This window comes from Gallus gallus, chromosome 1 (genome assembly GCF_016699485.2).
Source record: "Gallus gallus isolate bGalGal1 chromosome 1, bGalGal1.mat.broiler.GRCg7b, whole genome shotgun sequence".
Classification (NCBI taxonomy): domain Eukaryota; kingdom Metazoa; phylum Chordata; class Aves; order Galliformes; family Phasianidae; genus Gallus; species Gallus gallus.
In genome coordinates this window covers 63,411,531-63,424,713 of record NC_052532.1, presented here as the reverse complement: position 1 = coordinate 63,424,713, position 13,183 = coordinate 63,411,531, and the positions used below count along the sequence as shown (strand labels likewise).

The 13,183-nt window shown below is 38.5% G+C and overlaps 1 protein-coding gene across 12 annotated transcripts in view; it reads left to right on the top strand.

Annotated features, from left to right (window-relative positions):
* LMO3 (LIM domain only 3) overlaps window positions 1–12,781 on the top strand; it is a 143,090-nt gene extending 130,309 nt beyond the window's left edge. For all 12 annotated transcript variants that reach the window (XM_040655734.2, XM_046905017.1, XM_046905022.1 and 9 more), the window contains 2 exons: window positions 3,329–3,454; window positions 12,303–12,781. In XM_040655734.2, the coding sequence (XP_040511668.1) occupies window positions 3,329–3,454; window positions 12,303–12,408 (232 nt within the window). In that variant the 3' untranslated portion in view covers window positions 12,409–12,781. The remainder of the gene's footprint in view (window positions 1–3,328; window positions 3,455–12,302) is intronic.
* The last annotated feature ends 402 nt before the right edge of the window (window positions 12,782–13,183 follow it).

Sequence of the window (13,183 nt, the reverse complement as noted above, 5' to 3'; positions counted from 1 at the left end):
CATTTCCAGCTAAGTTCCTGTCAAGAATCTATTTGTTCCTTCCAGAAGTAAAACCCGTATGTTTTAGAACTGGCTTATGTAAAAGTTTGAAAAGTGGAGGGAAACAAAGCAGTGTATGAAAAGTCAAGTGCACGTATGCCAGTGCAGAGGAGTACAAGAAGGTGGTTCCTTGCTGATCTCTTGCTCCTTGGACAAAACTGAGGAGAAAGTCTAACAAATGCATCGTTTTGCAGTAAATTAGATCAGATTTCCGCATCTCCGCACTCAGTCTGTGAGCTGACAGTTCAGTAAAATGTTCCCTTGTAAGGTTCGCCCTCTTAGGAAAAGGGGCAATAATTCATCATTAGAATTTCAGAGTCCAGGTGTAGATGAAAACTGATGGAGCCTCCAGTGAGGCAGGGAAAGTGCACAGAAGAAGAAAATTTTATCTGAAGCCTAATTCCCTGGTTACAGCAGAGAATAATTAAGATAATATTGCTTCAAGAGTTCTTTAATGATTAAAAATCACATATGCAGAATCCATAAATTGGAGGGCAACAAATTGGAAGGCTACAGCGTCAGGGCTCTGTTTCGCGTGCGTCGCAGCGGGAAGTACGGCGGTGGCACAACAGCAGCCTGGGCAGCCACAGGAGACCAGGCCCATTCCAAGGACTTTGTTTAGATGCAACAAATCATTTGTCTGTTATTAACCCAGAGCTTGTAATTATGCAGATTGCCATAGATTTTCCTGGGCCTGGAAGTGAGATTGAGGGTTGTTCACACTATAGCAGGCAGCTCAGGGCTGGCCATGCATTACTGAACTTGCCACATTTATCATGTTGACTGATGGCAGCAGAAGCAGGTCTCAGGTCCCAGTGGTTAATGTAGTGGGTAATTAACTGTCATTTGCCTAGTAATAGGCTGATGATCAATGGTTTGTGTGGAAACAAATTCTAATCAGGTAGCTGATAAATGCTCAGGGAGCGAGAGCAATTGAAATTGGGGGAAACTATGTCCAGAATTTCAAAATGGCATTGTGGGTTTTTTATTATTATTATTAATGGGAGAAAACTATGTTCTTCATATAAACAGCTTTATCCAAAATTAACAATAGCTAATATAAATCTCACATGTTTGTTTTGCATGTGGTGGGGAAGAACTAACGGCAAGGAAGGCCTCCTTTCCTTTATGTAATTGAAAAATGTTAATATAGTTGGTGCTTGGCTGAAGCAGCTCCTGTGGTGGTCTCTGATTTGAGAAAGGGGGAAATCTGCACACGGTGGGCTGCAGGGCAGTAAATCTCCATCTTTCATGCTGCTGAATGACATCCCCTGTTGTTTCACTGATCTGCAGTTCTAACCATAATGGGTTCCCCCACTCTCACCTGCACATATAGAACATGGCTGTAGGAGATACACCTGCACCTAGCACCCTCTCCAGTCAAGTGTTTGGGTTGCATCTTGAGCATCAGGTTTTTGTACCTCAGCTTGCTGACCCTCCTCTACTGAGTTGGAAGTCACTGGGACCTTCCTCACACCTGTGCTCAAGTGTTGCTGTTGTGGACCACAATTTGCAACTTGGTGTGCTTTCCTCACACAAATAAACTTGCACTATCTTCTGTATAGACATGTAGGACACAGAGCTGGGCCTTTCATCATTGGGTTTGGACTTTCCTAGTGTGAAGCCAGACACAGCTGTGAAGGGCATTGAAGTCCTGTGCCCTTCAGATGAAGTATGAAAGGCTGATTGGGTCTTAGGCAGCCTTGGCAAAACCCATGCATGATGGAAATAGAACTGGAACAGAGTTTGTAAGTGTCCCTTTTCATTGCAGGGGAGTTGTACCAGATGACCTTCATCGGTCCCTTACAACAATTCTATGATTTTACAGTGGGAATATTTATAATCTGTTTAAGTAATCTTTAATTTTGGTGACTGGCCTTATGGAACTAGAAGTTGAACCAAACCATTCTAACAAGAGCTGGTGGTGGTGGCCTGGTTGTAGGTCAGACAGGAAAGAGAGGGCTGCAGCTCTAAAAATAAGCACCACATATTATGCAGAAAGCACATCCTAAGTAGAAGCAGAAGGTGAAAGGATTTGGAATTAAGTAGGCTTGTTGATAACCCATGAAATTCAGTAAAATGGAGGGAAGTGATTAAAAACTGAGTTCATTTTTATGTTACCAAACTGAATTTTCTACAGAGCACCTTTGAATTCATTAGTTTAGAACTGCTTTTAATTTGGTGTTTCCCTTGAGAGCCATTATATTTTTCTGCTGTCAGCCTGATGTTGAGGAAAAAAAGAAAACTGGCAGATGTGGTGTTTTCATCTAGTGTGCTTCATAGTTAAAAACAGCATTAACTGCTATGCACAAGCAGAGCATTACTTTTAATAATCCATCACAACTATTAAGTAGTTTAAATAAACTTAGTTTCAAAGATTGCTGCCATGTAGAGCAAACGTATTTTTTCTTGTTCATTATAATCCTTCTATGTTACAAAAGGATGCATACGTGCAATTTTTTTTGTAATACACCCACTTGAAAAGTATTGAAAATCTTTAACAAAGAGAATTTAAAAAAAAAATTCTATAGATGTCTGGCAAAACAGCATTTCATATTGTTCTTACAGTATTTTATACTTCTACTCCTGATGTGACTATATATAGTTTACAGCCTCATTTACTTTAATGTGCTACCTGAATAACATAATCATAGCAATAACTATGGTATAGGGTTGTAAGGTGCATGAACCGCTAATGCTTTCTGACGATTTAAATGACTTGTTCATAAAATGTTCTTTTAATAATAGTGGTAAAGCTTTTAGCACTAGATGTCAAAAATGCGAAGAATATTGGCTTTTTCAAGTGTTATTTCTTTTCTAGCTAAAGTGTGTTTTAATAATAAATAACACCAAAAGCCAAGGTTATGTGGCTCTTGTCTGAATGGCGCGATCCAAGCTGAAGACTCTTCCCGTGTATGCAAACAGCTTGACCCCTGTCCGCACAGTTATGTAACATCCCTAATGTGTTTACTATTTCTTTGTTGAGTTTAACAAGATGTTCCTTTTACCCAGAAAGGTCAGCATAACCTAGAAAAGAAGAATGTCACATTAGGTGGGATATTAGGCTGTCACCACTCCATTAGACTCTCTTCCGACAAAGGGACTGTGCCTTTGTATTGGAAACTAGGTAGACTTGGACCACCAACACCAGCCTTTCCAAAGAGAGCTGTTCTGGGAAGCCAGTCAAAGGCCAGGCAACTACTGAGTGGAAACAAACATTAAAACATGAAAATCTGATTTTCTTTTCAGTCAAGCATCTTCAGAAATATTTGTCTTTCTGTATCTTCAGGTTATTTGGCGTTACAGGAAACTGTGCTGCCTGCAGTAAGCTCATACCTGCTTTTGAGATGGTGATGAGAGCTAAGGACAATGTTTATCACCTGGACTGTTTTGCATGTCAACTTTGTAATCAGAGGTAAGAGAAAGTATTGGGTCTGTTCCATAAGCTGGGCATTTATTTGGCTCTATTGTGGGTTTACATTCAAGTGAAGAGGAAGCATCTACCAGTAGTGGAAGCCCAAGATTAAGACCAGGTTACTTTCCCTGGGACTGAAGCAGAACATCTTTTATGACCTTGGCCAGAAGACTTTTTGTGCCTCAAATCCCACACCAATAAACAAGAATAACGTTGCTTCCTCTTGCTTCAAAAGGCTGTCTGTCAAGTTTAATTAATTAATATTTATAAAGGACTTTGAGATCCTTTGCTGTAGAAGGGAGAGCTGTATCATTTGTCACTATTACATTAATTTCATTTGAATTCTTCACTTTTGTCACATGTATTTCTTTTAAATTACATTATGTCTCTTCCTGTTGACAGAACTGTTGTCAGTTAAATTTACAAGATGTTGTTCCCACCATTTTCTCTGTAGCAGCACTGGGCTTCCTATGCCCTATTTTCACTTCCAGCTCTTAACTGTAGCTTATAGAAATCCCAAGGATTGAAACCAGACATTTTATTCTGAAGAGTCATGTATACAGTTGCAGAACAAAGGACAAAAATGGTAAAATTACAAAAACTGCATTTTTCAGAGGCAGTTATGGCCAACTCGCTGTAACAACATTCAGAGTGATCGCCAAATCCTATTAGAGAAGTTGCTAGCAGCTTTCCCATTGACTTCTATAAGGTCTAGGAAATGATAGAACCAATTATGTCCACTCCTTAATGTACCTGTTATGTTTTTTCAATTATTACATGATCCAATGTAGAATTTTATAGCAACCTTTTTTTTTTTTTTTTTTTCCCCCAAGTGGGAAAAAAAATGAGATGTACATTCCTAGGAAGCAGTAAAAAATCAGGAAGATAATAGTCTAACACAACAAAGTTAGATACAGCTCTAAATAAGCTTTGCTAACTCACCTTGTCCTACAGTATATTATTTTGTAACAGTGTAGTCATTTAAAAATCAAACATCCCTAAAGAACTATAAAATGTACAGCTGCTAATAACTGTAACACACCACAATTACACTCTTTTAAAAAAAGCCAAATTGACCTTTTTCATCATGTTGCATGGAAAATTAAAATACCAGGCAAGTAATAAGCACTGCTTAAACTATATAATAATGCAAAGTAATTATAGGTTCTAATGCTGTTTAAAGTCCTATATCAATTTTGCCTTGCCACAAAACTAGAAGACTGTATTCCAAGTAAGGCAGGCAGAGCCTCCCTGTAGTACCCACTCAACACTCACACACATGACTAGATTTCGTTTCTTAAACCCTTCACATCCCTGTTTCTGTGAACCGCTATTCTAGTATCATTATTAAAGTGCCTAATATATTTCTGTTGTTCGCTTCATTTATTACATGCCATAATGGGGCTGCATATCTTTAGTGTTGGTTATGCACAATTAGCACTTAGTTATTGTCTTGTCACTTCAGCCCATACAAGACAAACTTCTTTAATGTAAGAAGTCAGCTAATCTTCATCAGTCAAGCAAAGCAGACAATGTTTGGTGCCCTGAGTACAAAAGATTTTCATTATAGTTAGCACTGGATCTGAGGAAGTGAACTTTCTTTTTCTTTCCCCGAAAAAGTGAAGCTGTCATGATTATTTTTAATATTCCTCCTTCACCAAAACAAGTGTGAACTAATGCACAGTTTCACTTTGCAGCTCATATGCGTCACACTGTGCCCTAACGCCATTTACTCCCACTGGAGAAGTGCTGTAAGGTGTTTCTGAAGTGGAGTGTGCCAGGGACATTTAATAATTCTTAGCCATGTCATACCTGAGCTTTCAATCTAGTCTCTTATTTTTTTTTATTTTGCATGTAATTTGGACAAGTGGTTGACAAAATAGTTTTATGAGAGCCTTAGACTGGGAACATAGGAATTGATTTACCTGAAATACAATCAAATTCACCTACTCAAAACAGGGAGCAGCTCCAGAACTTTCAAAGAATTTCAGAAATTCTCAGAAGTAGCCCTAATCTTGCAATAGCTCTCAAGGACCCTAATAAGACATACTGCCTGTAGGGTACCTTTTTCTCCTCACAGTTTGGGGCTAGTGGCACTCTGAAGATTTAACTCTGTTTTTATGTAATAAAACGTATTTTGTGGATGCTCCAACTTAGCTCTTCTGTGGTTCCTATGGCAAAGCATTCCACTGACTACACTCTCTCATTAAGAAAAGGCTTTAAATCTTTTGTTTTTCATTACTTGCATAATAAAAATAGAAACTATCAGTGCTAGACACTGGCCCATCACCACTAATTTATATATATATATTTATACTATGAAACATCTTTCTACTCTTTTAAATTGAATAATCTTGTCAGTCAACGTGCCGTTAATAATTTCTCTTGTGCTTCTCAGCAGCATTTTTTCTTCCTCTAGTTAAGACAGAGGAATCAAAACCAAATAGCTGACTTCAGGTGAGGGTGGGTTTACGATATAGCAGTTTTGTTTTGTTTCTTTATTCCATGCTGTTCCTTGCATTCAAATAATCTTATTGAGTTGACTGCCTGGATCTGCTCTTCACTTTCAATCCAGCCACTATCCATAGCATGGTATTTATTGAAGAGAAATATTTTTGTTTACAAGCACATCAGCAATATAGAAAAATCACCAATCGAACTGGGAAGGCTCACCAGCTATTGCCAGATGTACATGTTAAACTTTATTCCCCATCTTTATTTTCTAACCTTAATTCCTTTGGGATGTTACTTATACTGATACAAGCACACCATATCTGGAGTACTGCTGCAAAGCCCGTAGTGCTTTCTGTTGAGCTCCATGTTTGAGATTTTTGAGATTTACAGTTCCTGTCTACCATTTTCTGAACAGAACATATGTAACGATCATAAGCAAACTGAATAATTTCTTCAGTCTTCATTACTTTCTGTTTACCAGTGGTGAATGTCTCCTGTCAAGTTGTCCCTGGTTGTGTTCCTTACAGTGCTCTCTGCTTTACAAAATAACTACTAATTATATCAGCTCACATCAAACTCATCCTCAGAGTGTCCAGGTTTTCAGGCTTATTACAGCATGACCCTTGCATTCCTGCCATTCAGACAGTTGATTCAGGCCTGGTGAGAGTAAAACCTGCCCATCATCAGTGCTTTTTGAGAAATATTTGGTCATTTTTCTGCTTTTCTGCACAGCTTCTCTGTTTGCTTTACTGTTTTTGAGTATCTCACCATCCCACTCAAGTTTCAGTATGGATGGCAGTTAGACCCTCATTTTCAAGAGATCCTTTTTGGGCCATAAACTCCATCTCTGAACTAAGCCATAATATACCTGTCCCACTTTATTGGTCTCTTGAAGGCTAGATTCTGAGTAAGAGGAAAACATCGTTGTCTCATACGATGTACTCTGAGAACATCATGTTGCAGAATGCCACATGTCAGGGATCTCCTGAGCCACCAAGTCCTGTCCCATGGAATCCAATAGACACTGTGGCATATTTTCTATTTCATAGAACTATTCAGCTCTACCGTCTAATTGCTCTGTCCAGACAGTTTTTGACATTTCCCCCTTTTTTTCCTTGTTACCGATGTTTAAAGCAGTAGAGATTTTGTTCTGCTCCCAGCCTAAAGGTTTTAGCATTCCCCTTATTTTTCTTGTCTCTGTCCAGTTTACTAATTTGAACTTCTTCCTTCTCCTAAATATTTGCAAAGCTTAGTGACAGTCATCTTAATGGTGTGAATGCTCCTCTTTCTGCTCTGTAACCATATTAAACCTCTCCACGGAAGCATTTCCCCTCACTTTGGCAGTAGTCCCCTTATAGTTGATTTCTGCAGAAAATAATAATAATAATAAAAAAAAAGAATGAAAAAAGATGGGAACCACTGGAAAAACAAACTCATAAACAGACACTGCCTTTCACACTTTGTCAGCTTGCATGTGTGTGACTGGCAAAATGGAGTGGAAAATCTTGCAAGTGGGCTCAGCTGCATCTTTGCTTGACACTTCTGACTGCAGCAATGATCTCAGCCTGCCTTTGGCTTTCCCACTTTCCAGTGTTTCGACGTCCTTCCTTTCAATTTCTGTGGCTGCTTTAGCAGCTTGTTTCATACTGCTGCCATAATTTTTGTCTGCCTCTGAAGTCAACTTGGGGTATGGTTTAAAACTCCCATCTGCTATCACCGAGGGGCATTTAAATCAACTGCTCTCCCCTTCTATCTGAAACAACCTTTATTTTAATGGGCACTGGGCTGAAAATGGTTACATACTCATTCAAATCACTGTCCTGATGTAGCTGTAGACACTTATTCCTGGTATCAAATGTAAAATGCCCACACAGTACTGCCTTTGTTCTCTGTCAAGGTGGGGGTGAATATGATGCTAGGGACGTGCTCATTTAAACACCAATGTTAGATTTTAGTTTGTGTGTTCACCTTACAAATTCTGAAAACCTCAGTACTGTTTATTTCCATTATCTTTAAATTTAGAATAAAAATTAATATATTTTCCATGTTAGCTTTTAAAAAAATAATAAATACAAAGCAGACCACGTCGAGGTTAGTCACTATGAACTGAACTGTTCGGTTCTGTGCATTATACTATATATTCTGTGTATATGTAGTGCATCTTATTGATAAAAATATACAAATCCAGCCACGGCTTACACTTTCCAGGCTTTGATAATAAATGGACTCTTTGACAGAATACTAACATTACTAAACCATAGGTGCAGACTGATGAACTGAGTGATATACAATAGTAGTTTAGTTCTCTTAGTGGTATGTACGGATTAACGCTGACTTGAGTTATAATGGAAATTCAGATTAGCTTTTAAAAAAAGGAAAGGAAGACAAGCAGAAGACAAGTTACATCCCTGAGTGTGAAAAGCAGAGTGGAAGTGGGTGGAGTAAGTCTGGGCTAAGGAAAAACAAATAAATGTTTCCAGATTTTATTTCTGTCTACCACAAAGATGCAGCGTTACCAAGGAGCACTTCACACACAGCCATCTTTGTTCACAGCAGTATTTCTGTCACTTTCTTAAGAAGTTTTCAGTAATTTGACATGCACCCCATGACATGCATCAGAAAAGATGACAGACAGTAGTGCGATCTCCTTAAATGTCTTTTCTGAACAATGAAATAGCTATTTCTCAAAATTGAAGTTTTATATTACTTTTGATTAGTCTAGGCACACCTTCCCCCTCCAAACAAGGTGATAACAGAGGTCATTTTGTAATATAAATGGCCCTTCTTCTGCCATTGTAAAATATGACAGGAGTTCTAGAATGTAGCTTAATTATAATGGTCGTTCTACTAATGTCACAGTCACGTCAAAAGTAGTATTATCAATGTATGGGGGTAAGTCCAATCTGGCATGTTAATGCAGCCCATTGTATATTTTTCCCGTTCATCCTGCATGCCTATTAAATAAATTAGGTGAGGGTTTTAGGAAAGGCTGAAGACTACCATCTGCCTGCTGGAAGAGTAATAGTCTTGCCTCATTATAGACTCCTAACCCAGTTGCATCTCAATATGCTCCTTGACTCTCTTTGATATATGTGCCCAAATTGTGTCCTGATTTACATCCCATGTCAATTCCGTGACGAAAACATTTACCAGAGGTGGAAGGCAAGGCTTGAATTTACCCTTCCATTTTAAACCTGATCCAGGTTTAAATCCTGGCGTGTGCAAAACCAATCTGAAGTAGTTACAAGATTTAGCTCTTCCTTGACTTCAGAAGAAGCTAAATCTGGTTTTCGGAGTCAGATACGGTTGAAAGTGTGGAACACGTTGGCAGAATTTGTTGCATTTTGTCTTGCCTTGTCTCATTGTACTTAGGAGCTAGCGTGCCACATTTAGATGTTTTTCACCTGGTTCTTACCTCTTCATCACCTAATGGATGCATAAATCATACATTTAGTGCCCAGGGATACACACAAGTCTCACCGTGGTCTTGGCCAATGTGTTTCAGTCACTGAGCTTGCACAGTATGAAAGAGTGGGTGCAGAATTTGGGCTACAAGTATGGCAGAAAGCAGGTTTCTCCCCAGGCACAGTGGCTCTCCTCTCAGTGTGCAAACCCAGCCCAAGATCAACCCGAGAGCATCTTTCCATACAGACAGACTCTCACCCCACAGGTTATCACACAGCCCAGCCTGTCTAGGCAAGCCACAGGCAGCCTCTCTGCAAGACAGCTGCACACTCGGAAGGTAAATGATTTGTGGAACTGTGTGTGTTTAAAGCCACTCATGCATAGAGCTGTCAAATGCCATGTAGACATAGGTAGAGCATTTCTGGCTCGACATATTAACATAGCAAAAGCAAAACACATTGACACTTTTTATTGGGAAAGGCATCCTGACTCCCTCATGTAGATAGTGTACTTTAGTACAAACTGTGGTTGAGAAACAAAATCCTTCAGCCAGGATTTTGATGCAAGTGATATAGTAAGCAGCTGTCCATAAACGTACTGCCATGCAAGTGAACTTCATTTAGCAATGTATTTTTCCATTGGTTAAATATTTTAAACAAATTATCCCAATAATCTCTATATTACGCTGGATCACAAAGGAGCACGTAGCTGAATAACACCCTCAGTTTAGAGTTGGTGTCTTTTCTGGGTGGGCATCTCAGCTTTGAGCTCCATCAGTAGTTGTTGGGGTAATTGCAGTGGAGTTGCAGATTTGCCATGGTACCTCATTTCCTCTGCTTTGTACTCATCTGTAGGTTCGTTTAAGAGAAACTAAGATGGATTTTTTTAATTGAATTTTTATTTTTATGTGACTTCTTTGGGGAAAAAAAAAAGAAAAAGAAAATGCACCAAAAAAATTCTGTCTGGAATACTTTTTGTGGACAAGGACACATAATATGGAAACTAGAGAAACCCCCAAAGAACTTGTTTGCTTCAAGGATTTCACCACATTTAACCATGTATGTTCAAAATACTTTTCTGTTGTTGGCTGCCCAATGTACTAGGATTGGGGTGGAAAGGACAGAAGGAACCTGTAAATTCTGTAAAACTGTCTCGACTATAAATAACTTAAAGATTTTGGGATCATTCCATAATCTCGATTTTCAATCATCATCAGCAGCAGGCAGTAATCCTAGAGAAAAAAAGTCCACAAATAAACAAACCAATTTTCCTTTAAGAGCAGAGCTAATTCTTTTCAATCCACTTTTTTATTACACTATTTTCCCTCTATCTATTTAGCTAGCATAAGGATAAATTTCCAAAGCTACCCAGTTGGAAAATAAATGGGTTCACTGTTTGTCTAGCATTCCAATCTTCACAAATGTAAATCAGTCCAACTGCTACTCATTTAAACCTCCAACTTCACAAAACATTAAAGGACTGCTTTCAATACACAACTTAATCTGTGACAATTCACCAAGATTTCTGCGTGAACATCATTAGGAATTGACTATCTGATAAAGAGAGACCACTATCAGAGGTCACGCAGGTCAACTTGTGTAATTTACGTAGTTTTACTGGGTCAACTACAGCAGACACCACTATGTGAAGGTTAAATTGTTACAATTAAATACATATACAGCTATTCCCATAGCTACTCTGTTGTTAAATCTACCGTAAACAACACAAGCATTTATATCTGACCCTAATTGTGTCCAAGATGTCACCATTTGAAAATTATACAAAAAAGGACATTATAATCTGTTACACATTAAACAATACTTTATGTAGTGAGATCCATAATTAGCGAGTAGAAACTGGTTTCATTTATTCACATCAGTGTTAAGGGGTTCATTTAGGTTACTTTCTTTCATTTTAATTGGAATAATGTGAGCAGTGCCTCCCCATATATTTTATAGCCAGAGAGTTCACCATAAACAAAAGAATGTAACCCTGCCAAGGCAGTCACTAGGGAAACTGTTTTTTCTATACATTGGCCCTATTCACTTGTTCCCTAAGCATCTTCAAGAACACCAGCTTTACTGGGGGAAGGGTTGAGGGGGTGTTGGTGAAGAGCCTCCTCACGCTCAAGAGTGCTGCTTAGCTGGGAAATACCACTTTGCTCCAAGTTTGAAGCCAGACAGCCAGTAGTGCTAACGTTACGTGATTTTCCTACCCATCAGAGAAAATCAAATGAAATAATTCATAGCATTTTGTAGCAATCGGATCATTCTGATGCACATAATAGCGTGAAAAGCTATGTATACTGATACCACAAGAGAGAAAGTAGTTAGCTGACTGACTAAATTTATAATCAATTGCTACAGGAGAGAAGAAGAAAGAAAAGATTTCCCTGCCTACCTGCGTACGTGTCTCTAGTTTGCATCACAATATGTAGAAAGCTGTTTTTATACTAGGAAAGGTTCTCAGAAACACCAGTTTAAATAAATTCTAGTAAAATATTCAGCTGGAATATAGAGCAAGAAATTTCTTATTGCTATGTCTGTACAACATAAATATAATGCATCTCAGATGGGCATTCTCCTGTATATGATCACTTTGTTTTCCTTTTGATTTGTGTGGAAGCAGTACATTCACTTTTCACTCAACTCAGTAGCCTTAGCTATTTATTCTGTTTTATCTGCCTGCTGATGACCTGATCCAAGACTCCCACAGTCTTTGGTGGGCTTTGAATGAAGCCTTTGGCTCACATGCACCACACTTTTTGAAAGCTCAGAATGGATTCTGCTACCAGGGCAATTCCTCTGCTGAGTTCTTGCAGACACGTGTTGTCTGTCTGTCTGTGCTGCAGCAGACGGCAGCGGAGGTGTGAGCCCATGGTGGGTACAACAAAATTCTGCACACTTGTTGTGCATTCCTTATGTGTAAGACTTTGTCATATCATTCGCTCTCAAACTACCTTTATTTTTTGCTTTTATTGTAATTTCAGATTTTGCGTTGGAGACAAATTTTTCCTGAAGAACAACATGATTCTGTGCCAGACAGACTATGAGGAGGGTTTGATGAAAGAAGGTTATGCACCCCAGGTTCGCTGATCTGATGCCGCACCGTTAAGAATACAAAGCACTACGTTCTTTTATCTTTTTTGCTCAACATGTATATAAGAAATGACACAGGAACCTACTGAATAGCGTAGATATAGGGAGACAGAATGGTTGCGTGAAATAAAAGGCGGACTGCATCTGTATGTAGTGAAAATTGCTCCAGTTCAGAGTTGAATGTTAATTAAAAAGGTACTGTACATACAGCTGGATTCTTTTGCTTGCTATTGGGGTTTTTGGTTTGTTTGTTTGGGGTTTTTTTTTTGTTTCTTTTTGTGTCACTTGGCATGAGATGTTTATTTTGGACTATTGTATATAATGTATTGTAATATTTGAAGCACAAATGTAATACAGTTTTATTGTGTTACCATTTGTGTTCCTGTTTGCTTCTTTGTATTGTTGCATTTAGTACAATCAGTGTCTAAACTTACTGTATATTTATGCTCTCTGTATCTATCAGCTATTTTAAATGAGCTGTATCTTTCTAGTAAAAGGAATTAAAGAGCAAATCCCAACCATTATGCTACACGTAGAGCTTAAGAATACTGTTTACATTAAAACTATTTAGAAAGCTAATAACTCTAGCAGCACCTGCTGCTATTGATGCTATGGTTAAGGGTCTATCAGCACTTCTGTTATAAGCCTCTATTTTTCAGGGGTTAAGCATCTGCTGTTTAATTGCAAAGATTTTCCTCAAAGAGCACTTTTATTTTACTACAAAATTTTGAAAAGGAAATCTGACTGGTTTGGGATATATTATAAAAGGTAC